Genomic DNA, 26,670 nt, shown 5'->3' with positions numbered 1-26,670 from the left:
TGGCTGTAATCCATTTTCCCCATACATGTTGCAGTGAGTGGCGGAGCGCACTTTTTCCGGGCCTGTATTCTTTGTCATTTCTGCATTAAATGAAATGCGCTTTTACGGCCGCAATCAACTATCCTAAAATCCATATTGCTTTGAGAGAGGAAAGTTTCAGTTTAATAGTATCCACATTCTTACAATGAGATTCTCATGGGTCCATTTGAGCCCATCTGGTGTGTTGGGAGTAATTAAGTGACGAAACCCTCCAATTCCAACCCCTAATGACAAGTGGAGGCAATGAGTACCAATGTTATAAGTCTTAGGTATGACCCAGCCGAGGCTCAAACCAGCAATGTCCCAGTCTCGGGGCGGGCGCCCTACCCGCAAGCCCACTGAGCTGGTAAAGCATTTTGTAAGAAGGTGTGTACTCTCACTCGCCTAAAGGTGAATGCACAGTTGTGACCACAGTCGACCATTGCTGCGAAAAAAATATTGGAGCGTGCCCTTTAAGAAACAGCATATGCCATGGTTAAGATGTTCTGCCCTCAAAAGCTCTTACATATAATACAATTTGACACAAACTTGTTTATGTCTCTGAATATTTTTCATAGCCATGCAGGATGACCACAGTGTGTAGCCTGCAGCTGCCAAAATAGTGTAGAGCCTTAGACCCTTAAAAAAATAAGCAGTCCTTAAGGAAGTTCTGAGAAAACAAATACATTGATGGCAGTAACACAATTTACAATTGCCAGTTAAACTCAAGATTTGACAATGTGATTGTTTTTACTTCAATCATACATACACACAATTGCTCTAAAAATGGAAAAACACCAGATGGTTTTTTTTTTACAGCATTCAAACCCGCTCAAATATGTATTGTCACATGTATTTTAATATTACATTCTAAATGTATATAATTTTAATAAAACTCATTCCTCGAAAAAGATTTCCTGAATTGTTACAGTTGCATTTTGCACCATTATGTAGTGAAAATTGTCCAGCACAAGTGCTTATCAGAAATCAAAAAGTAACAATTCCTATCACCCAAAAATCAGACAAACATCAAGGCTGAGGATTGGATACAAACAAACTTCTACATGAAACAATGTAATAACTAACACATTCTTATTTTCCCTATCATTTTTACCTTTTTAAAAGATAAAAATGTGTGCAAAGGATGGCATTTATGCTAATAGGACACCTTTCTATTAAGTCATGAAAGATGTTCTTGAGTTATCGACAGGAAAAAACAAAAAAGCTGTGGCATGGTGATTGAACACAGTAAAATCATTCACTAGCTGTTCAGGCCATCACTTGCATGGTCCTACAACACTGAATCGTGTCATTAAGTGCATCTTTTATAAAAGTGAGACAGGCTCTTGTATCAGCAAGGTCAGGCACTTAATCATAAATAAAAATAAACTACCATAACCTATGAATAGATTGGATCTGCTATGTCTTGTCATTGTTGCCATTGGACAAAGGTTTTGCCTCCGGTACCATAATGCCAAGCTCAGTAGACGTGGGCTGCTGGTTGATACCTTGCCTCACAGGCCGGTTTCTAAAGTGACGGCATATGACGAAGGCAGCGCTCCCTGCGTAGATGACTGTCAGTAGGGCGAAGTAAATGAAGTACACAAGAAACTGTAAAAGAAACACAAATACAAGTCTTGTATAGACACTATCAGTCACAGTTATTCTAATACAAAATCTTATTCACACACCTGATTATGTACATCTAAACCCAAACCCCTCTTGTCGGAAAATATCAGGTTGATGATGGTCTTCAAGATGGTCCCCACGAAGGTGTTGATGCCGAACACTAAGGCACAAAGCTCCTTGGTGAGCGATGACGCAATCTGAAAGCTGCATATCCAATGCCATCATTAGGTTGAATGGATTTAGATTGAAATTTGGAAAGTAGCACAACAAATATTTACTGTATCGACAGTAGATCCCAGATACGATGCCCTTACATTTATGATGTCTTAACATTACGATGTAGACTTGAATGTGTTTGTTCATGATTATTGGAAATAAAATGATATCGGTGTATGGATTCAAGCAAAGTGGTTCACACAGCCTCATTCCAACACACATTCTCCTTATTTTACAGAACTGTGAGTGAGGCCCATGCATCAGTGTAGAATACATTGTAAAAGTGCTTTAGAAGGTCTTCAGTGACTTGAAAAGCACAATTTTTTTCCATTACACATATTGTATTAATTTATTCAGCCAGTATAAACCATATACATGATATATACAAGAAATCATTTGACACGCGAACCCTTAAGGTAAGACGTGATTATAGAATTTAATCATGTGCAAATATATAAGTACTTTGTATAAGCTATTTTGCTTTTTCGTGTGACCTGGGATACTGGGGCTTTAGAATGCATTAGATAATAACAATTGGTTTTCATCCCCCACCAAATGGCAATTTCCTTTTGCGATCCCCACCTCAAAACTGATAAATGTAGTATCCAGGGGCTCTTTTAAAGTACTGATAAAAGTTTTCTTGGGAAACAATGGTCTTGAGTCGGTACATGCTCTTTTTAAGGAACCGAACAGAAAGAGCACAGCTCCTGAGTGAGGCAAGTCCCACTTCAAATACTAATAATATTGTTTTGTAAAGCACCAAATAGAAAATATTCGACGGCATTCCTCTTTAAATGAGCAACAGTGGTCATAAACATTTACTTGTATACTCTTAACCCTCACAGTGCCCCGGCCAAATCATAACCATGTAATACAGGTAGCTGGCCTTATATTCGATCGAAAATTGACTCACGTGGCGATGGGCACCAGGAACTGGTAGAAACTTCTGAAGAGGACGTAGGCTATGTAACAAACCCAGATGTTGTGCGTAGTGCCCATGAGCAAGAGCAGGCCAGCTTGCACGGCTGTTATCACGGCAATGACGAGCTCGGACCAAACATTCCACCGGATTTTCACAAAAGCCGCGGTGAAGGAGGCCAGGGCACCTACACAGAGGCAAAAGATTCAATGAGAAATGAAGATATTTTTCCGTCACGAAAAAATGTTTAGAGAGAAAACAATTATATACAGTCAAGAAAATATGTGTATCAACACCCTGCTATCTTGCTATTTATCCCATAGATGCATGTCCACTGTGTGAGGTAAACTAAAAAAAAAAAAAAACTTGCATTGTGATTTCTGGATTTAACATGATACAGCTGCAAATAAGTATTTAAACCTGTGCATCATCTGTCCCTGAAAGACCTGTTATTCCGCCTATTACAAGTCCACCTTCACCCCATGTATCATCCTGAATCAGATGCACCTATTTGAGGTCGTTAGCAGCATAAAGACACCATTTCACCCCATACAATCAGATTTTAACTTGTAAGTAACATGGTGAAGACCAAAGAGCTGTCCAAAGACACGAGACAAAATTGTACACCCCATAAAGCTGGAAAGGGTTACGGAGCAATTGCCAAGGACCTTGGTGGAAAAAAGGTCTACTGTAGGAGCAATCATTAGAAACAGAAGAAGCTTAACATGACTGTATTCCTCAATCAAAGTGGAGCCCAATGCAAGATATCACCTCTTGGGGTCTCAATGATTCTAAGAAAAGTGAGGAATCAGCCCGGAACTACATGACAGGAGTTGGTCAATGACCAGAAAAGAGCTGGGACCACCGTTTCCAAGGTTACTGTGGGTAATACACAAAGGTTCCCCTGCTTAAACCATGCATGTCAAGGACTGTCTTAAGTTTACATAAGACCATTTGCATGATAGAGAGGCGTCATGGGAGAAAGTTTCGTGGTCTGATAAGACCAAAATAGAACTTTTTGGCCATAATTCCACTCAGCGTGTTTGGAGGTAGAAGAATAAAGGGTACAATCTGAAGATCTGTTCTGCATATTCAAATCAAATACTGTAAAGCAAAAGCTAATGAGTTTCTATGCAACCATGAACCCAGCGCAGTCTTTTAGTACTGCAAGGCTCACGCCCAAAAAACAGTCTTGTGATATAGTTTTCATATATATACCGCATTGAACTATAATGTCCATCATATTTAAACTAAAGAGCTAGGGTTGGATTAAAAATATTTAAATCGAAATCATTTCATAGAGCATAAATTAACATTTAAGTCATCTGGTTTCACGAATAAACTTAATTGTTAAATGCTTACTATTCTGTCTTTGGTCAGATATTCCCTTTTTACCCAGCTCGACAGAAAGTAAACAACGTGTAAAAACAAAAGGATTTGCACCAATAATTTGAAAGTGATCATATTTTTTTCCCCTTTTATCAAAATTTCATGTCAACCAAAAGAGGGAGCTCCAAGATCGCTTTGTCTCTCAAAGGCGATCTTATTTATATAGTTAACCTTGTTTTCATCCATTTGTTTACACATAGACATTTAAAAAAATACAAACTATTGGATGAAAAGCTCTCATACAATTGACAGAGCCCTGAAAATTGGATAAAGACAAAAAAAAAACTATCGTTATATTTTGGTTATGCCCTGCGATTGGCTGGGATGGGCTCCAGTCCCCCCGCGACCCTAATGAGGATAAGCGGTACGGCTAATGAGATGAGATATTTTGGTTATTATAAGGGCCCCTTTCAACATCAGTTAAATGTAACAAGCATGCTTGCAAAATTAAAATATTAATCAGAAGAGGGCAATCGGAGATCTCCAATGTTTCTCAAAGGCAGAACAGTTACTGTATGCGGTATCATTAAATTGTTACAATGCATTTCCAATTTTATCTACCATATTTTCTGATGAGGCGCACCAGATTATTCAAATTTCTGGCTAATTTGGGGTTTATGTGTGCGCTTTATAGTCTGTAAAATATGGTGGACTCAATGGAAAGTCATAGTAAACATGAGGACTTCAAAGGACTTACTGAGTAAAGTAGAAGCAGCCTCCACAGCACCATTGTAATTCTTGTCCTCAGCGACTTTGCTCCACAGGATGTGGACGTAGAACAAGACCATGTAGTACCCTGTGGAGTTGAAGATCCACCACAGTGACCACAGCCGCATGTTGGGCCTCTTCACTACAGTTCTCAACTCCATCAGCATCTGCACAAAGATGGAATCCTTCCAGCAGGATACAGGACATTTGCGAACAGCTGCGGCCAACTCTGTATCCTTCGAGTTTATCTTCTCCAATTCTGCCCTTGTGGTCTCCCGGTTGGAGGCGACGGCATCCTTGCGCTCCCCTTTTGTCTGGTTGAAAAACAACGAGCGTTTGGGCCAAGGCAGGAACAGCGACAGCACCAAAACAAAGCTGACAAGTCCCAAAGAAATGGCGCTGAGGGTCTTGTAGTGGATTTTTCCCACTGAGATGAAAAGCTGCCCCAGCACAGAGCTGGTAAACACCCCTAGGAGGACCGAAGTACGCGAATAGCTGGCTACGCGCTGGTACAGGTTGGGGCTGACCAGGGAAAAGATGTAAGAGGAGTACGCCACACGGCACGCCATGACCACACCATAGAAGAACTCCATGAACTGCATCAGAAGGAGGGAAGTGCCCAAGAGCAGGAGGAGCCAAATAACCACATGGCTGATGGCTTGAATGATCAAGACGGGCTTGTAGCGGAGAAGATCGGTCAGCAGGAAGGCAGGGACAAGCACGACCATGTAGGAGTACGTCAGCACGGGGGTGATCTCGTTGGTCACCTAAAAATGCACAAAGACGGCTTGAATCAGTCTGGAAAGATTCTTAAATCCTTTTGATTAGAATACAGAAAAAGCTCAATATTTAACACTACAATATTGATACACAAATTCCTCATGGGGGGTAGGTTGCAAAATAAACCAGATATGGCAAAATCCACAAAGTGAAACCATTTCCTATTTACAATCAATAGTATTTGAGAGGGCAGCACGGCGGCCCAGTGGTTGGCGCGTGTGCGGAACAGTTCTAAGGTCATGAGATCGGACCTCCTGTGTGGAGTTACTAACAATACTTAAGGTTGAGCTTAAAAAGTGAAACATAATTTTATACCGTTTTTTTTAATCCAAATGTAGTACCTTAGTGCGTATTATGCACAAATGTGGTATTGGATAAATGTTTTTAATTTTTTAAAAATAACCACTAAACCGTCAGATAATAATAAACGGAAACAATGTTTAGCCAATCAAAATGCAGAATGTGAATCCGTAAAGTAGCAAAATCGGGAAAAGTAAACTGTTACAATGAGGGATTACTGTAATAAGAATATAAACACTTCTCATACTGTGATCAATGGCAGCAATGGAGCGTAACATAACATGCATGAAAAACGCTTTCATTTTTATTTCTTTTAAAAAATGGTGTATGAGAGCCAAGTGCTTCTATAATTAGAAACAAATATAGTACAATAAAAAAAACATAGGGGGGTTCTTCTCGAACAAAGTGTGTCCTTTGAAACATCCAGAACACAATGAATAATGTAAATCCATGAAGTCATGAAATCAATCAATACCTAGTTTGAGCTTAAAAAAAGTGACAAAACTTTATACCGGTTTTTAATCCAAATGTGGTACCTGAGTGCGTATTATACACAAATATGGTACTGGATAAACGTTTTTTATTTTTTACAAATAACTACTGTACGGTCAATTAATAAAAAGCAGAAAGGCTGTTTTGCCAATCCAAATGCAGAACGCAAATCCCTGAAGTAGCGAAAACATGAAAAGTAAACTGAGTTATAGCGAGGGATTACTGTAATCATAATTTAAATCAACAATTTCTAACTTTTCATTCAGTCTCATCTCATCTCATTAGCCGTACCGCTTATCCTCATTAGGGTCGCGGGGGGGGCTGGAGCCCATCCCAGCCATCTCCGGGCAGTGGGCAGGGGACACCCTGAACTGGTTGCCAGCCAGTCGGAGGGCACACGGGGACAGACAACTCATTCGCTCATTCACACCTAGGGACAATTTGGACCGGCCAATCCACCTGAAATGCATGTTTTTGGAATGTGGGAGGAAACCGGAGTGCCCGGAGGAAACCCACGCAAGCACGGGGAGAACATACAAACTCCGCACAGGAAGTCTGGAGCTGGATTTGAACCCACGACAGGTTCCCATGACATGAACGGTGCCGCACAAGCGCTAACCACTGCGCCGCCGTGCTGCCCATGCAAATAATTCTATACACGACACAAAAGAGTCTGCATATTTATTTAAATGGAAACTAATCTTTCACCACTAGATGTCCCTGTATTGTTTAGTGCAAACAAAAAGAAGTGCTACAAAGTACAAGGAAGGGTAAAAACTGACCAAATTGCACAATTTTTTCACTTTTTTTCCATCCAGCTTTCAACAAGGTTTTGGGGGACCCGTATAAGCCAGATGGCAGACAATCATGTCAGCTCCTTCTATGTCAGTCTTATGTTATGTAAAATAAACAAAAAAATCTCAAACTACGAGAAAGAAAAAAAAATCTCATTTTTGACGCTAAATAAATAATGTCACTTTAAACATGTAAAGGCTTTTAACTTGCATCCCAGAAAAAAATAGAATGTTGGCACAATGCAATTACAAAAGCAAAAACACAAAATTCTAATCTAGCTCAACAGAATGAGCCAGATTACATAAACTACACGTGTTATGTGACACTATAAGGCTAAAAAACAAATCCACCAAAGTTCAATCAACTCTGAGTTGGCACAACTGACCTCTTGACGGGTAAAGTTCTTCTCTGTGCTTAGTAGATATGGTGTTATGAAGGGCTCCCCGGGCTTGATGGATCCCATGAAGCCATAGAAACACAAGAATATTACAGCCCACATCCACTTTCTGGGCTCCTCGGGGGGCACCTCAGAGGTGGGCTTTTCCTCCGGCGGGCAGACTGCCATCTCAGCATCTTCATCCATGTTTCCTTCAATGGCTTCTGTGGCAGGCATCATCAGGTACGTTTCAGTCTCTTGCTCCGCCGTACCATCTGAAACCATTGTGTCGGGTGATCGGTCTCGGCACCGAAGTGTGAGACTGGGTCGCCAAATATTCGGATTTAAAACAAATCAATTCCGGGATAGCCCGGGATGAAATGTGTGGTTCCTTGACAACCTTCCTTCCGTCCGCAGCAGTCATGTGTTGGCTTGGTTAAAATGCTACGCGCAGTCAGCCTCACGGAGAAGAATGTTGACCTTTGCTCCATTACGCTCTGTGACAATGTTCTGCAGCAAGCAGGCAGTCACTGGGTTTATATCATTCTCCACCTTAAAACACACAGTAAGAAAATTAGTAGTAATCAGACAGTGCTTGGCCTCAAAATAAGAAATTAGTTCACATTGGAGAATAGTGCACTACAATTCTGATCCCCTGCATCACTAATGTAAACAAGTGGACATTTAGTGAACACTTAGATTATCTATACCATTAAGAAAACACACCAATAGTTGTGTCATTTAATATTATATGACAAGGTGGGTCCATTGTGACTAAACTAAAATATAATGTACTTTGGGAAAAGTATAATTTAAACTTAAATAACAACCTTGCGCAAGAATGTACACAAACTTGAGCAGTAACACACGATCTCCTGAAACTTTGCCTTTGACCGATTATTGAATCAACAGAAGAAAAAAATCAAGCACAAAGCAGCTAGCTTGGTTGGCTAACAGAAATAGAATAGTGAATAGAAAAAAAACGACAAATTTGTATTGTTTGTTGATGCAAACGGAAGAAAAATCATTCACACTAGAAAACGCACTTGATAAAATGCCGAATTGCATTTACATGTTATATCACTGTTTCGAAATACATTCAAGTTACATGACCGTTTACATACCTCGTGCGTCTTGCCGAATACAGCCCCCATTGGTCGAACACCCTACTTATCATCGAACTGGCTTCTGGGAAATGAAGTCTGTGGGTATGAAATGGCCGCTTGAATTCTACGAGCAGGTGGGTTTTCGCTAGATGGCAGCAATGGAGCGTGACATAAACAACTCGCATGAACAGGCTTTTATCCGGATCTTTTTCCTCTAATATGGTACGGAATCAATAATATAAAAAACATACTGTACAGTATGATGAAAAATACGGGGTTTCTTCTCTAACAGAATGTTATTCTATCCATCTACCTCGGCCATGCCTTTACTCCGATTATTTTCCTCGGTTTCAGTTTTTAAATGAGTGAATGTTTATTTTATTAGTGTTTTGGTTTCAGTTTTTAAATGAGTAAATGTTTATTTTATTAGTGTTTTGGTTTCAGTTTCCAAATGAGTCAACTTAAGTCGTTATCAAAAGTCACACTACTTAACAAAAACAAAACTATTCGATACTGTACGCTAAAATGGGGTCCATCATAACCCAACATAAAAGTAAAATAAAGATAACAAAAAAGACGTCCAGGTACCTATTTAGTACATTACGATTTAGTGAAAAGAGTGTGCCTTTAAAATATTAGGTTGATTTTGTTTGAACGAATGAAGATCTTGAGCAAAGAACGAATTCTAAGAAAAAAGTATACTCACGCACAACATTGGAAAACAAGCATAATTTCAGAGGTTCACATCCAGTCAAATAACTTATATTTACAAAACTCAATTCCAATGAAGTTGGGAAAGTGTGTTAATTGCAAATAAAAATTGATCCAAGTAAATTGCAAATTCTTTTCAACCCATATTTAAATGAATGCACAGCAAAGACAACATATTTATTGTCTTCACTCATAAACTTTATTGTTTTGGGAGAAAATCATCAACTCTGTAATTTGATGACAGCAACACGTGCCAAAATAGTTGGGACAGGTGTCAATAACTACTCAGAAAGTGGATGAATGGAAATCAACCAACTATTTGCAGGTGAACAGATGAATTAGCAACAGGTGAGAGTTGTTACTGGGTATAAAAAAGGGAGACCCGAACAAGCTAAGTCATTCACATGCAAGGATGGGGCGAGGTTCACCTCTTTGTGAACAACTGCGTGAGCAAATTGTTGAACAGTTTAAAAACAACATTCCTCAAAGTACAATTGCAAGGAATTTAGGGATATCATCATCTACAGTCCATAATATTGTGAAAAGGTTCAGGGAATCTGGAGAAATCACTGTGCGTAAACGGCATGGCCGTAAACCATTATTGAATGCCCGTGACCTCCGAGCCCTCAAGCGGTACTGCATTAAGAACCGACATCAATGTGTAAAGGACATCACCACATGGGCTCAGGAACACTTTGGAAAACCACTGTCAGTCAATACAGTTCGACGCTATATCCGTAAGTGTGGGTTAAAACTTTATGTTGCAAAGCGTAAGCCATTCATCAACAACATCCAGAAACGCCGCAGGGTTCTCTGGGCCCGAGCCCATCTAAAATGGACTGATACAAAGTGGAAAAGTGTTCTGTGGTCTGATGAGTCAGTTTTCCAAATTGTGTTTGGAAATTGTGGACGTCGTGTCCTCCGGTCCAAAGAAGAACAGAACCACCCAGACTGTTATGCACGCAAAGTGCAAAAGCCAGCATCTGTGATGGTATGGGGGTGCATGAGTGGCCAAGGAATGGGTAACCTGCACATCTGTGAAGGCACCATTAATGCAGAAAAGTACATTCAGGTTTTGGAACAAAGTATGTTGCCATCCAAACAGAATCTTTACCATGGGCGCCCTTGCTTCTTCCAGCAGGATAATGCCAAGCCACACACTGCACGTCTCACGACAGCGTGGCTTCGTAGTAAGAGGGTGCGGGTGCTTGACTGGCCTGCCTGCAGTCCTGACCTGTCTCCCATTGAAAATGTGTGGCGCATTATAAAGCGCAGAATAAGACAAAGGAGACCCCGGACTGTTGAACAGCTGAAGCTGTACATAAAGCAAGAATGGGAAAGGATTCCACTATCAACGATTCAACAACTAGTCTCCTCACTTCCTAAACGTTTATTGAGTGTTATTAAAAGGAAAGGTGATGTAACACAATGGTGAAGAAGCCCCTTTCCCAACTACTTTGGCACTTGTTGCAATTATAAAATTCTAAGTTTATCATTATTTGCTTATGGAAATAAAGTTTATGAGTTTGAACATGGATAATCTTGTCTTTGTGGTGTATTCATTTAAATATGGGTTAGAAAAGGTTTGCAAGTCATTCTATTCTAATTTTACTGACATTTTAAACTTTTTCCCAACTTCAATGGAATTGACTTTTGTATAAACGACCTTTTTGTTATGCGAGTCAATAATAAGTACAATGTAGAATTTTGCAACACAAAATGTAAAAAAAAATGTTTTTTGATTTCTATACTTGCATTTGTGGTAATGATTTGGTAACTTTTAATTAGAATCAATTAGTTGATAAAACCACAAACCGGACCTGGTTATTTCATTTGGGCTTGCAGTGTCCATTAAAGAGATTCCTGAGATTGCAATATCAGATCTTCTCCCCAGTGTGTTTATAGTGTTAGCCCTTAAACCGCATGCAATGTACTGTTGTCAGAAAATCATCACTCCTATTTTTAAACCTCTTCATTTGCTCTCTATCCATTTTAGAATTGTTTCTAAACTTTTAATGTTTGTTTTTTAAAGCTCTCAACGGTGTAGCCCCATTTTATTTTAACTTCACAATCCTGGTAGAGTTTTGAGGTCCAAAGAACAACTTGTACGGGAAGTGCCCAGGTTAAAATATAAATGCTGGGGTGACCAGGACGTTTGTGTTGCTGCCTGTTAGTCCTTGTTTTAAGAGATCTGCAGTGTCGGCCAGAGAACAGCAGGTCAAACAGATGGGGGCCGTTGTGAGAGGAGTCCTTTGTAAGGTTTTTGTCTGACACACTGGGCAGAGAGCAGCCGATGATTTTCTTGGCTTTGTTGATGACTTATTCTTGTCTGTAGCCATGTCCCCTGCATAATAATTAAGGGATATGTCCATTCAAATATTGATTTTTTTTTCTGGCACGTATGTTGACTCAAATGTTTTTACTGTCACAATATTTTTCTTTTAGCTGTTTATTTATTATAGCATCATTACAAATAAAATTGGCATGAGACAGACAACGATATAAAATCAACAATTTTCAACGGCACAATAAATGTGGCAGAATTACATTGGAAAAAAAATAGGACAAGCGTAACACAAGGGGGAGATCCCTAAATATATTATAAATAATGTGTATATTGGGATTTTTTTATCACATTTGAAAACCCCACAAAAAAACAGAACGAATTTATTAATGCAATTTTTAAAAGTGGCATTACATTTTTCATCTTTTAACAAAGACAAGAAAGTTTGATCACATTACCCCGATTTCAGCTTACCTGCATTGGCTCCCTGTTAGCTTAAGATGTGATTTTAAGGTTCTGTTGGTAATATAAAACATCATGCATGGACTTGCTCCCTCATATCTTTAAGATTTAATTTCCCATCTATGCTCCTGTCCAGAGCCTTCTCTCTGAAAATCCTGGTCTACTAGTGATCCCAAGAGCCAAGAAGAGATCCGCAGGTTTGAGAGCTTTCTCCATTTGGGCCCCGGTGTTGTGGAATGCTATGTCCCCTGGTATTCGATGTGCAACCTCAGTGGAACTGTTTAAATCCAGGCTTAAAACACGCGTCTATTATCTAGTTTATGAATGGTCAATATTTCCTGTTGACAATATCTGTGTATTATTTGCTATTGCATCATCTGTTGCAGCCTGGTCATTCTCGAAAGGTGATTACCTCATTTGCGGTCCCTTCTCAAGGTTTCTTCACTTTCCTATTGTTGAAGTTTTTCAGTTTTTCCTCGCCCTCATGTAGGTTTTAGATCAGGGGATGGTGTAATAATAATCTGTAGTTTGCAATAATCTCTGGTCTGTGCAGCCCTCTGAAACTCATTTTGATGAAGGGCTTCACTAAATAAACATGACTTGACTTGACTTGGATTGATTTGACTTGGACTTTATGGATAAAACAATAGCCATACAAAAAAAGGCCATTTATTGATCTCGCAGTATTCATTTTTTCTAGGTTAAGTCTAAATGTAACATGATCTCCTGATAAGGTTGTATGAATAGTAGAGACGACAGTGATCCTGACGACTTCCAATGAGCGGTCGAAAGTTGCTGTCAAAGTTCTGCGCTTCTCTCTTGTCTCCTTTGAATAACAAACAATTTACATGTTAAAAAGAGCAGTATTTTGCCATAATGGACTCAATTATATTCCTGGTTACGCTATGAAGAGGATGATAATGGAGGCAACATGTTCTGTGATGCGTGCACCCAGCGTGACAAAAAAAATGGATTGCATAAATTATTTCGCGATATGAACTTTCAGAAAAGCACATTGGATCGGCACAACGACAATGAAAACCACAAATTAGCTATGGAAATTCCATTGCTGCAATTGGACCTTGAGAAGCCATTACAACTGTGGCGGGACAGCAAACCACGAAGAATATATGAACTGAAAATTCTCAAGTGATTAAAACTGCATGAATATATAGACTAATATTTCAGCAATATTATTTCGTATAATGTACAATATTTTTATGAACTGAAAAATCTGAAGTGATAACTGCTTTGTATTACCAATTAAGTGTGATGATTAAAACTGAATGAATGTATAGATTTATTTATATATTTGTCGCTGATTTACAATTTCAACCTCGATAACACTAAATTTTGGGGACCCATAGATCTCTGTTGGGACCCATAGATTTTTGAGCATGCGAGTCCCTGGGACCCATCACTTTTCAGAGGTAAAATGAACACTGCAAGAGGGCACTCAAAGACCACTCTATATTTTTCTCAAAGGCCGAACAGTCACCATATGAAGTATCACTTAATTGTAACTATGCATTTCCAATGTTATACATGTTATTTTCCTGTATAAAAGGCTTACCCACCCGATTATGGATCGTGCTTTCAATTTTCTGAACAATTTGGGGTTTTTATGTGCCCATTATATTCCGGAAAATACGGTACATTTTCTATTATTGTCACAATTTTGTTATTGCAATTTTTACAGGCAACGCTAAAGACTACTATGGGGTCCAGAGCGCGAAATACGCGGAAGTGACAGTCGGAAGGAGCCTCGGCGGAAGCGGTTAGGGTCCGTCAAGGGAGGAAACATTTAGCATCGTTTGTCACAAATAGCCTAACTTCGCTCTTATTTTCCGCCCTATTTGTCAATTCTTCCCCCGCCGCCATGATCCTTTTAGAAATCAATAACCGCATTATAGAAGAGACGCTGTCATTGAAGTTCGACAGCGCATCCAACGGGTGAGAATTATTGTTACACCTGGCTACCGTTGCTAATTCGGGCTAGCTTCCCTTTAGCGGCTCCTTACTTGCACCGGTCAGATTTTAATGATGCCCGTTGAATGAGAGTTTGATGGGAATGATGGATGCAAACAGATTTCAAAGAGTTGAGAAAATAGCATTTTATGGTGGTAAGGGAAACATTCTCAATGACCGTGGCGATAGTCCCCTACCGCTTTGCCTCTAGCTGGGGTGTGTCTCAACGATCGAAGTGTCAACCGCGCTAACCCTGTTTCTGCAACCCTATGTTGCAAATATAAACCCAAACTTCGTATTATTTACCAGTAAAGTAAATTTAATAAATTCAACATTTTTCTGAAATAAAAATGTAATACTTGCAGACGTAATTTGAAGCAGAAAAGCTAATGGATCTATTGGATCGTGTGTTTTGTTTGATCTTCTGTGTTAATGCTCAACAAAATTAAAATTGGGTTAGTAACAAATTCGATCCCACTGTTTCTTCGATAAATTAATAAGAAACACGCACACACAAAAATAACAGTGAACGTGCATGCACCAGCAGGCGTACGAGCTTCTCGTCGGCAATTTCTTTGCTGCTTCCGCATTCCTTAAGTCAAGCTCAGTCAAGTCCACTACCCAACCAAAAGCAGTCTTCTGAAAACTCTACCAAGTCCTAAAAGATCCACACAAAATAGTTCTGTTTAAATAATGCCAATTAACTCACAAAATATCCGTCACAGTGCATTTGAGTACAGGAAATTGCATTTAGTATTAGCAATAATAAAACAACGCGTTAACATATTTTCTTGTGAAATCAAAGAACATTAAAAGTTTCCACTTCACAATTCATGGATATCTTTCCAAAGGTTTAGAGTATGCGTATGGATCCAGAAGCAATGTTTTAGATTCGCTGGATGGTTTCCACAGAAAGGTAGCACTGTGTTTACAAGATGTGTTTCTATTAAATTGTAAAATCTCCTTTAGAAAATATTGAATGTTATACTTGCATTTGAGTGCAAAAATTTCTTCTAGTATTAACAAATTGGAGATAAAAACACATTTTCATTGACATATTTACTTTTTAAAACAAAGTATAAAAAATATTTATTTTTCCACTTCTCAAAAACTCTTTGCAGAGAATTGAATTCGCTGATATCTGACCAAAAAGTTTTTGAGTGTGCGTACGGATCCAGAAGAGGTGTTTTGAATTATCTAGATGCCTTCCACAAATAGATAACTTGTATCACTTTGTTTACAAAATATACCTGTATTAACTCACACAATCTCTTAGAATAGAATGATTGCTATACTTGCATTTGACTACAAAAATGTTTCATTAAGTATTAACAAATCATGATAAAATACATTTTTATTGACAGAAGCTGTGTTTTAAATTGTCTGCACAGTTTTAACAAAAAAGATCAGTTTGAATCACAGTGTTTACAATATGTGATTGAATATTGTTAGCTAAAAGATGTACACACTATATAGACTTTTGTAACATCCACTATATGTAGATGGATACACCTGTGGCATTTTCACCATGGAGCCAGAACATAAAATGGAAATCTTCCAGAGAAATCAAATGATACACTTGAGCCTTTTATTTATTGGGTAAAAATATTTCTGTTCAACCAATGCCAATTACCTAAAAAAATCACCTTAAGAGTAGATGAGAATTGTCTTTATTGTCATTGATATTAACATAGTGAATATTGTTTGCAAAACGATTAGATAAGTCAATCCTAGATAAATGTAATAAAACACATAAACAATATTAGAATAGATGGGTAATTTTTTCAAGGAAGCGCTTGTATACTTGCCAAAATTGAAATTGCATACGGAAATAGAGTGATGCAATGACGTGTAGCATAAACATTGTGCAGAAATAAGAATAATATCTGACTATACATTTTCCTGTACAAAGACAAAAAAAATCCTCAGACTTTTGTGCATTTTTGGATGGTGTTGACTCTGGAGATGAAACTGTCTGAGCATGTTAGTCCTTGTTTTAAGATGAAAGACATTTTTAGGATTCCTCAAGACGAAATTCCTTTTGCGAAAGTTAAAATTTGCCTTTTCTGCTCGTCTGTGAATTTTACTCCAAACAACTTTATAAACCACATTATTGAAATGTTTGCTTGGAGATCATCATTAGTCATCCAATTTGTCCCCTATCAAATTGTGATTCGTAATGGTACATCCTGGTGCCCGAGAATTATGTCTAATTTTAAAAAGCTTGATAAGCCCTGTTCTAATTTTTTTTCCTTACAGAACAAAACCCGAAGCTGTTGATGTGACGTTTGCAGGTAAGGTAATATTTAGTAGTTTCCAGAAAGTAAAACCTTAAACATTATTTGAGTTAAGGGGTATATCATATTTGAAGTAGTACTAGTCCAAAAACAGTCAAAATACATTCCAAGTATAGCACATATATTCTAGTAATCCTAATTGAACATACTCAAAATCTAACAAATATATTCCAATATGATCAGATAAATAAAACAATATTTTCTTACAGCTCTTTCAATAATATTTTCCTTGATATTAAAATCCACGTTACGTGAAAGAAGCGGCTATTCGAAATCACAATCATTAGCTTATATTTTAGCAAAAGTGTGATTAAATCACTATAAAGACAAAAAAAAATAAACGATTGAGTTATCATTTACTAAACGACCATAAAATAAAGTGCAGGAAGAAGTGACGTACAGTAAAAACGAATACACGACGACTCCTGGTGTATGATACAACTATGAATCAAGATCACCTCTAGGGCCGAAGAAAACCTTCTCAGGGACCGGATTTGGCCTGTGAGCCTTGACTTTGACACATGTGAGCTACAGTTTTAACTAAATCATGATTACTTTCTGTACTTATGAAGCCAGAAAATATTCCAAAAACACCACCTAAACTCAATTCAGATATACTAAAATGTGATTCTTGCCATATAATATATGTATATATTATGCATTTTTGTATACTACAGTATATGAACCCAGTTCTTTCTCAGAACATATTAGACAAAATTTGTCTGAAACTAAATGCAAAGGAGTGCAGGCATGCTGCACAGGGTCATAATTTTATGACATCTTTCTTTTTTTTTTAGACTTTGATGGCGTGTTGTACCACATTTCCAACCCTGGCGGCGATAAGACCAAAGTGATGGTCAGCATCTCCCTGAAGTTCTACAAGGAACTACAGGAACATGGGGCCGATGAGGTACCACACATATTACAATATATATACATGGACTGACACTCAATGGAGCTTGTCATAAATAGGACATGCTCAAGTATCCCACACAGTTAACTACTTTTCATGCGCTCTGAACTGCTGAAAAAGCTTCCGCTTCCATGTAAGGAAAAAAAGCAGCCACACAGGCCCTTGGTTGAAACAGGAAGTGCATTTGAGGCCTGCTCACCACAGGCAAGGAACTGCTGACTGTGACTAGCAGAAATTTAAACTCTTGGCTGCAGTCTAGACAGACCCGCAGGCATCTTTTGAAGAGATTCAGTTTATGTCTCTGTGGAGTTATATTATCGGTCTTTCTTGGCCTTACAAATTGACCGGTTTGCTTTTAATGAAAAAAAAAACAATGGCTATTTGTATTTGAGTTTTTTTTCTATGGGTTTTTATCATATCTGCATTTTTATTTTCCTGCCCTGGAGCCCAATTTTTTCGTGGCCAGTCCCAGTCCAGCACTGTGGGACAGAATCTGGCTAATCCATAGACAATTAAAAAAAAAAAAAAAAAACTTTGGATCCAAAATTCAAGCAGGCTCTAAGAATCATGTTCCATGTTTTTAAATAAAAATAAATGAACAGCTATTGGACCAAAACGCCAGTGCATTTTCCTTTTTGACTGCTGATTAAAACTAATTAACTGCCAACCCATTTAAGTCTGTCTTTGATCAATTGAAAAGGGTTTATTGTAATTTTGAAAATAGACATAATTATCTTCAAAAGACTTCAGTCGGAAACTGGTCTCAAAGGCTTTTTCAGGTCAATATCTGAACTCGCTTAGTTCAGACATTACAGGTCCCAACACCAGGGTTCGTACAGGTGCCTGAGATCCTTGAAATTGCTTGAATTTTTAACGTTGTGTTTTCAAAGTTTGAAAAGTGCTTTATTTTCTTTGGTGAAGTGTTTGTAAATACTTGAAATGGTAACCATGTTACCACCATTTTAAAGCACTGATTCATGTTCCTGTTTTTAGCTTTTGAAGAGGGTGTACGGGAGCTTCCTTGTTTCACCAGAGGCTGGTATGTTCACATTATGCTAATGACAGCTTCATACTATTTAAAACAATTTTCTAGTAATTTCTCAACATGAAAAAAAAGAAGCTTGTTGAATGAAAAAGGACCTAACTCAGGTTAATTTTGCTTCTAGGCTACAACGTGTCACTCCTCTATGATTTGGATGCTCTACCTGGCAACAAAGCTGAGGTTGTGCACCAAGCAGGGATGCTCAAAAGAAACTGCTTTGCCTCTGTGTTTGAAAAGTACTTCAAGTTCCAAGAGGAGGGAAAAGAGGGCGAGAGTAGGGCTGTGGTCCACTACAGAGATGACGAGTCCATGTACGTTTAAGGAAATCTGAGATATTAGTTTTTCTGGCATCTTTTGGGATCGTTCAAGACCTATAAAATGACACATCTGATTCCTTCAGGTATGTGGAGGCCAAGAAAGACCGCGTGACAGTGGTGTTCAGCACTGTTTTCAAAGACGATGATGACGTCATCATTGGCAAAGTCTTTATGCAGGTTTGTGAGGATGTAAAAATCTTTGTCCTTAAACGTGTTCTGTAGACACCCGGGCTATAACATTACAGTAATCTATTCTGAGGTGGGGATCACAAAGTGAAATTAATGGGTTAGAAAAAAAAATATTGTAACAACGAAATTGGACGACTCCAGTTCCACATTTTACAGTGAGGATAATGAAACAAAGAGATAAAGGAACAAAGAACATGTTTTAACTACTGGCAGAGCGCGTTGCAGTAGGCCTCCATTTCGCTGGCGTTGTGGGCCACGCGGAAAAAGATGCTGCGGCGGTTGGAGCTGATGTAACGCCCTTTGTGAATGATGTGGAGGAGGCAGCAACGCACCACCTTGACAAACCACATTTTACAGTGAGGATAATGAAACAAAGAGATAAAGGAACAAAGAACATGTTTTAACTGTCTTTGTTGTAAATAGGCTCTGCTTCTGCTTCTAAATGAAATGTTAATTACCATTGGTGTGACATGACTTGAGCTGGTCAAGTGTTGTAGCGCATGGATGCAAAGGAATGAGGAAATGTGATCAAATTAAAACAGATTTTGCGACAACGGCCCATGATCAAATTTTTACTGGCTCGAGGCTTCTGTCATAAAATTAATATGTGGCCTGCCAGTACTTTTGACCCCAGTATAAGATAAAGCTTTACCTTTAAAAAAAAAAACATTTTTACTAGATGACAGCAGTAGTCCTTTGCCCACCTTGCATTTGGCTTAATGTGAGAATTTTAGCCCACCCCGTCTCCGACATGGCGACTGTCAAGAAATAAAAGGAAAGCTGACCTTGAAAGCCGTCGCATCTAGGACAAGTGGAAATTGGAGTATTTTTTTTTCACCAAAATCCAAAACAACTGTGTGTCTGCCTAATTAACCTAGATACTGTGGCTGTTTTCATAGAATATAACATCAAAATGCACTGCCAAACAAAAAGGTTACCGGAAACAAACGAAGTGAAAAGGTGAGGCAATTGGAAGCTGTTTTAATGGCACAGCAGCGCTTTTACGCGAGACTCTGCGAGTCAAATGAAAATGCTACAAAGGAGAGCTACAAGGTGGCGGGTCTGATCGCCAAGCACTGCAAACTTTTCATGGAGGGTGAACTTGTTAAAGACTGTTCAGAGAATGCCAGGCTGAATAATCGGCCCTCACACATTATTAACTTGAATTATCTGGCCCGCTTTCTGAAAGGTTTGGACACCTATGGGTTAGACTCTGGCCTGGGTCTAAGATCACAACTCTGCAAGCAACTACTTAACTTTGGTTTGGTTAAACAAAATTAATTAATTGCGCAGTGGGTAGCACATTCGCATAACATGCGAAATGTCCCTGGTTTGAGCCCGGGTGGAAACATGTTGGCCTGGAGAGGGATGGGCCCCACCAGGCTGTACTTGCCCAAGACACACCACAGGAAATTGTGCCCCTGGGACCATTTATATGATATTTATGTTGTCTTTTGTTAGCATGTTAGCTATTTGAGTAAATCAAAAATAATAGAAATATTCACTTTACATTACTGCTTTATTATGGTATTGAGATAACATTATTGATTACATTCTTCAACAGGTAACTGATAACTATCCTACTTTTAAAGCGACCCTTCCAACCCTGGTGCCTTAAACATGAAAAATAAATCACAAAAGACTCATTTTTGCAGGTCTGCCTGATAACCCGGTGCGCCTTATGCTGCTTAGAACAGGTTGACTTATATTTCCCCCATAGGAGTTCAAAGAGGGACGGCGAGCAAGCCATACAGCCCCACAAGTGCTGTTCAGCCACAGGGAGCCGCCACTGGAACTCAAGGACACGGACGCAGCCGTCGGGGATAACATCGGTTATATCACCTTTGGTCAGTTTCTGCACCGCTGAGGGTTATCTCCTTGTGACATCACCGAGTGATACCGACCCACCCCTTTTCCTTTGTTTGCCTTCTAGTCCTCTTTCCACGTCACACCAATACCAATGCCAGAGACAACACCATCAACCTCATCCACACCTTCAGGGACTACCTGCATTACCACATAAAGTGCTCCAAGGTGATTTTCACTCAAGTTTTAGATCAAGACTGTGTCTGAGATGTAGTCCATCTGTTGTATTTAAATTATTAAATCAAAATTTGTTCGTGAAGCCTTTTCAGCCAATGAACAGCCACTCAAAGTTGCTGTATAAAGAAAAGAAAATGTCCTCCTTTTTTGCCCCACCAAACAACCCTAAACCCCTTAATACAGACACACAATGGTCAAAATAAAATTAATACTACAAATGAAATATAATTGTGGCAAGGTGCAGACGTACCATGTAAAGAAAAGGTACTCGAGGGAGGCATGTTTGTGCTCCTATGTTATTATTTAAAAAAAAGAAAATATACTGTTAAATGAATAGGTGGTTCAGGCCACATGTGTGTAGATGTATTCTTGTTTAAAATTAAGTTAAATGGCCACCTCAACAAGTGCTATCAAAAATGTGCACATTGTTTTTAAAGGCTTATAATAGAATAGCCTCAATATCGACACTCATTTCTTTAGTCTGTCAGTTGGAGCTGTAACAAATGATTAAACCCTAAACAATCCTGTAATATTCACCTAAAATCCCAGTCAAAGAAGTACCCAAAATAAATACGGACGGTTTTGGTCTCTTTTGAAAGGTAACACGCTGAAGTTTTGTTCCAAACTCAACTAATCACTGCAAGTGCTACTAACATTGAGTAATTTAAGTTTGAACACTCAGAAGTGTTGAAGGTTTTTATCCTCGCTTGATTCTTTTCTTTTTGCTTGTTATCACAGGCCTGCAGACCAGTGTAACATGGGCATCTTAGCTGGAAAATAGCTGGCAAAAGAGCCTGAATCCTGAACTTGACCCTTGTCAAATTTGACTATTTGAAAAACTAAACATTGTATTTTACCCTTTCTTCTAAAGGCATGTCAAAGCGTTTTGAAAAGTGGCCATTTGGAGATGAACAATTTCAGCTCTAAAACCTCTACAACCATGTATTTTACTTTGGCCATTTTTTAGACTTTGTGAAAGAGTTGTAAGTGTTTGACTTATCTTTCCAGTAGTCAATCTCTAATTGTGCACACTTGCGTGCGATAATCTTGCATGAAAATGGATCCGTAGTTGTATTGCGCATGTTTATTTTCAGCTCTGATTTCAATACGCATTGTAAATATGCATACGGTTATGTTGAGAACTTGATTCGACCAGTGTTTCATTCATCATTTGAATCAATCACTAATGGGTTTAAAACACTTCATCAAAAAGCCAATCATTTTTTTCCATTTTCAGATTTTATTTTAGAGTAAGAATGGCGAATACTCGACTTATTTTTGTTCAAAAAATGTTCTGAAAACATTCTGGAAATATCAATAAAACTTAAATGGAATCATATATATATATATTGTTCCACACATCTGAACTTTATTTTGACATTTCCAGAATATTTTCTGGACATGTTTTTGTTTAAGCCCATAATCGCCATTCTTCTTAAAAAAAACAATTCTGAAATTAAAAAAAAGTGTATTGGCTGTTTAAAGTCAATGTGTATACATATTTAGGGGATACCCTGTACATCTTGATTACCGTTTTTGGGAAGAGCATAAGCACAATATAATGGAGTAGAAAACAAACCCAGAATAAGTGTTTTACTAGTTTGACACGGACTGTATCCGATTTTTTTAAACACTTTCAACGAGGATAAAACTATAATCAATAATTTGCTTAAAAACGTCTAAAGAAAAAATCGCCCCGATGTGCGAATTGACTGACATTCAGAATGAAAAAAAGTTGTCTGGAATTGACTAAATTGTGACTGAAATATTTGATCAGCAAAATACAATCATTCTTCTATCATGCCAGGCAAAAAAAGAAAAGCATATTTATTGTCCATCCAAATTTCTTAAGATTTTAAGAATTGAAATTCAATGAATTGAGCGGCAGGGCGGATTGGTGGTTATTGCGCAGCCCCAATGTGCAGAGGTCTAGGGTTCAATTCCAGTTACTGCAGCCTCCCCATGCAAAGTTTGCATGTTCTCTCTGTGCTTGTGTGGTTTTCCCCAGGGCACTCTAGTTTCCTTCCACAAACCAAAAACATGCATGTTTCTTGTCCGGTCGAAATTGTCTTTAGGAGTGAATGAGCGAGTGAGTTGTCCGTCTCTGTGTGCCCTGCGACTGGCTGACTACTGGTTCAGGGTTCCCTGACCACTGCCTGAAGATGGCTGGCATGGGCTCCAGCACCTCCCGTGACTTTAGTGAGGATCCGCGCCTCCTGTCCTCACTGCCGGTCACAGGGCACACAGAAACCGACAACTGACTCGCTCATTCACACCTAGTGACAATTTTTTACCTGCCAGTTGACCTGACGTGAATTTTTTTGGAATATGGGAGTAAATTCACTGAAGCACGGGAAGACCATGCAATCTCCGCAGAGGAAGGTTTGATCCCATGACGTCAGAATAGTACCGCGGACACGCTAACCTCTCAGCTGCTGTGCCTCCTTGGACAATCCATAAAGTATCGAAATAATAGGTAGATTGTAATTTTGGCCGATTGGTATATTATTAAATCACATTTAAATGTATTTATTGTTTTTATTTTTTCAACTGTATACTCCGTTTGCTTTCCATGTCAGTAAAAAACCTGCTTTTAGAAAGCATAAAAATGCAGAATAGTTGTCTATTCTAAGTCGCCTTTTTGACTTCAGTTCAAGGAACCCTTTACTAAGCAATTAAGGTCAAAAGTTGAGACATTGCTCCATATCTCAGGGTGTTTCGCAATCACATTTCAGGGGACACCAGTCGCCTTTTAATGACATGCTTTTAAAGAGTCACTGCAATAGTATGTCGTAGCCTCCACTCCCTTCAATTGAAAGTCTGTTCCATGCTGCCATACACATTCATTATGCCACATTTGGCTGATGGATGTTTAAGTATACATGACTATAACTTCCCTAATGGACTTTTTGGCCATCGTAAATTCTACTAAGTGACATTTTTTGGAGTCATTTCAAATTGAGACGCATGTGTTGGGCTTTTGTGAGCTGCGCCTTCGCTAGATAATCAAGCAGGAGACAGACGAGAGTCATCGCAGGGGCATTTATGGATGGGTGTGTGTTGGGAAACAGGAAGGTAAACGCACGAAACGGTGTTGCGTGAGTGGGGTTGGCCATTCTTTACAAGGTTAGGTCATGTTGAGGTGAAAAGCTGATATTTATTTGTTTATTTTTTCCTTGTGCAGGCTTACATTCACACACGCATGAGGGCTAAGACGTCAGACTTCCTCAAAGTCCTCAACCGTGCCCGACCAGATGCTGAGAAGAAGGAGATGAAGACAATTTCGTACGTAAACTGACGATTGATCTATGCTCTTTTAGGGTCTATGGTGTGCTCGAATACTTGGAATTACTGTATTCCCTCGTTTATAGCAGTTAATGGGGACCAGAACCCCTCATGTCATGCGAAATCCCTCAAAGTAGCCGCCCCAATGCTTAACATTCTCTTTCGGACCCATCTCGCAGCAATTATCAACCCGGATTATTGGATCATGGCCACACGGGTGCTGTACTTTTTAGGAAGGATGAACGGGAAAAAGGAGCAGCCACATATGAAGCAAATTTGCTGTCTCGGCCTCCGCTCTCAGCAATAATGGACTGGAGATAATGGGTTACGGCCAATGTATTGCAGTCCATTTTAGGCAGGCCTCAAAGACGCACCTCAGCGACCTGCATTAAAAAAAAAAGCACTCCGTCAGCCCCTGGTTTCAGTAGAGTGGCCTGGAATAATGAATTGCCGGCACACCTTTTGCAATTGGTCGCAGCAGCACCATTGCTATTCATTTCAGACTGGAATACAGTCACGGAAGGAGAGCACAATTGCGCTCTCAGCAATATATAATCTTGGATAATGGATTGTGCAAGTCACTTTTTATTTGACTGAACAGCAGAAAAGAGCCGCCAGGCCTGACAAAAATGTGCTGATTTAAGAAATAGTTGCCAGGTATAATGGATCACAGCCAAAACGGTGCATTTAATTTGAGGCAGGAGCTTTTGGTGGACATAGAGGCAAAAGAGAGGAGCCAGGCCTGACAATAATGCACTCGGTCAGACCTTGCTCCCATTAATAGTCAATCATCAATAATGGATTACAGCCACGCCTTTTACGGATTCACGCTTGCTACAAAATGGGTTTGGGGATAATGGATCGCAGCCCCACAAGGGCAATTAGTTTTAGGCGAAAATACGACAAAAAGAGCCAGCGTTGTATTTCTTCCAAGACAAAGGCTAGTTTAACGCCCCTTCACCAACAAAAAAAAAGTTAGCTCTGAGATTTCAGCTTTCATTCTCCACTGTGAGAAACGGTGAGCGAATTGAAATCCACTAGCACAGTTCTAGTTAAGCTCTGGAGTGGCATGTCTATGTTCTCTTTTATCCTTTTAATGGTTCACTTGTGTCTCATAACATAATATTCTCGTGTCTAATCTTTTCAGCGGCAAGACCTTTACTCGCTGACGGCGGGCCTCAAGACAGCTGAGCTGAAGCAGACGTTCGTGGCCCCTAAACGCACCACGCTGCGACTCAACGGCACATTGGACAGGCCTCCAGGATGCCTCTAAACGCCCCCCACACACACAGCCCACCCGAAATATTCACGTCTTTTTTTTTCTTTTTTCTTTTTTTATAAGAAATAATAAAAGTGGATATGAAAAGCCAAGGCTCAAGATAATGAAAACAGGGCGTTCCTTGCTTTGCTTAGTTAAAGAGTATTATTAGTCCTATAAAAATAAATATATGATAAAAAGAAATTTTTGATACAGTATCTTTTATTCCATTTGGTACTCCTACTTGACCTTCACCACTTTAATATTGATTTTTATGTGGCGGTTTCAACACCCGTTTCTGCGCTTTTGTGTCATCGTCATTTGAGGGAGAACTGAAATAAAACGCAAAAAAAGCATCTTGGATTGTGTGTGAATATAACTTGTCAACCAAAATGATTTTTGAAATGTCTTTTGCCAAGCAGAAAAATATAAATGCAAAGTGAAGACGTAAAATACCTCAGAATGGCGGCTTTAGAGCTGCCTAAACTTTTGAGGAAAAATGGTGTGACTGGAGCCTATAAGATGTCTGAACTCTGAAACACGAAGATGTAAATGCTTTAACTATGGGATAAGCTTTAAAACCTTGTTAACTTTGAATATTGAATATTAATAGCTTTAACTTTGGAGATGAGGTTTAAAACGGTGCTAACTCTTGATCTAAAATAATTTAACCCCTGGAGTACTGTAAATATTTAATGCTGTTAACTCTTAATAATGAAGATTTTAAGCTTTAACTCTAGAGTTTAAATAATCTAACTCTGTGTTAACTCATAATTTGAAATCATTTAACTTACATAAAGGTGATAGATTTAAATTCCCCCTATGTTCTGGTCCGGAGCCTTTGCTCTGAGAATGCTGGTCCACTAGTGATCCCAAGAGCCAAAAAGAGATCCTCAGGTTCGAGAGTGTTCTCTATTCGGGCATGCTGTGGAATCATCTGCCCACTGAGATTCGATCAGCAACATCAGTGGAACTGTTAAAATTCAGGCTTAAAACACATTTATATTCTATAGCCTATGAATGAACTATATTTCATGTTGAATTTATCTCTGTATTTGTTATTGCAACATTCGTTGCAGCCTGGTCCTCCTGGAAGGGGGATTATCTCTTGTACAGGTTTTTAAGTTTTTAGTTGCCCTCATGTAGATTTTAGATTAGGGGATAGGGGTGTAA

General features: G+C 38.9%; 2 protein-coding genes across 5 annotated transcripts; one reads left to right on the top strand and one right to left on the bottom strand.

Annotated features, from left to right (window-relative positions):
• Positions 1 to 859: 859 nt before the first annotated feature.
• slc19a1 (solute carrier family 19 member 1) lies at positions 860 to 9,021 on the bottom strand. 2 transcript variants are annotated; one of them, XM_088331852.1, is made up of 6 exons: positions 8,747 to 9,021; positions 7,632 to 8,174; positions 4,869 to 5,646; positions 2,777 to 2,969; positions 1,710 to 1,851; positions 860 to 1,629 (listed from the first exon to the last, which is right to left on the bottom strand). In XM_088331852.1, exons 2-6 carry the CDS (start codon positions 7,905 to 7,907, stop codon positions 1,438 to 1,440), a joined length of 1,581 nt encoding a protein of 526 aa, XP_088187978.1. In that variant the 5' UTR covers positions 7,908 to 8,174; positions 8,747 to 9,021; the 3' UTR covers positions 860 to 1,437. The 2 variants fall into 2 exon arrangements, with proteins under 2 accessions (XP_088187978.1, XP_088187979.1); XM_088331853.1 differs by lacking the exon at positions 8,747 to 9,021 and adding an exon at positions 8,453 to 8,694.
• Positions 7,664 to 25,853, top strand: arpc2 (actin related protein 2/3 complex, subunit 2). 3 transcript variants are annotated; one of them, XM_088331856.1, is made up of 11 exons: positions 7,666 to 7,865; positions 12,322 to 12,382; positions 16,413 to 16,447; positions 17,248 to 17,360; positions 18,357 to 18,402; positions 18,530 to 18,716; positions 18,806 to 18,899; positions 20,632 to 20,758; positions 20,845 to 20,945; positions 24,139 to 24,239; positions 25,387 to 25,853. In XM_088331856.1, the coding sequence occupies exons 4-11, from the start codon at positions 17,304 to 17,306 to the stop codon at positions 25,406 to 25,408; spliced, it is 735 nt and encodes a 244-aa protein (XP_088187982.1). In that variant the 5' UTR covers positions 7,666 to 7,865; positions 12,322 to 12,382; positions 16,413 to 16,447; positions 17,248 to 17,303; the 3' UTR covers positions 25,409 to 25,853. The 3 variants fall into 3 exon arrangements, with proteins under 3 accessions (XP_088187981.1, XP_088187982.1, XP_088187980.1); XM_088331855.1 differs by lacking the exon at positions 12,322 to 12,382 and having other exon boundaries at positions 7,664 to 7,865; XM_088331854.1 differs by lacking the exons at positions 7,666 to 7,865; positions 12,322 to 12,382 and adding an exon at positions 13,912 to 14,138.
• Positions 25,854 to 26,670: the final 817 nt, after the last annotated feature.

The sequence above is a fragment of the Urocampus carinirostris genome, chromosome 3 (genome assembly GCF_059441175.1).
Source record: "Urocampus carinirostris isolate Australia breed hairy pipefish chromosome 3, RoL_Ucar_1.0, whole genome shotgun sequence".
Lineage (NCBI taxonomy): Eukaryota > Metazoa > Chordata > Actinopteri > Syngnathiformes > Syngnathidae > Urocampus > Urocampus carinirostris.
Note: the sequence above shows the minus strand (reverse complement) of the source record. Positions and strands in the feature narration are given on the sequence as shown.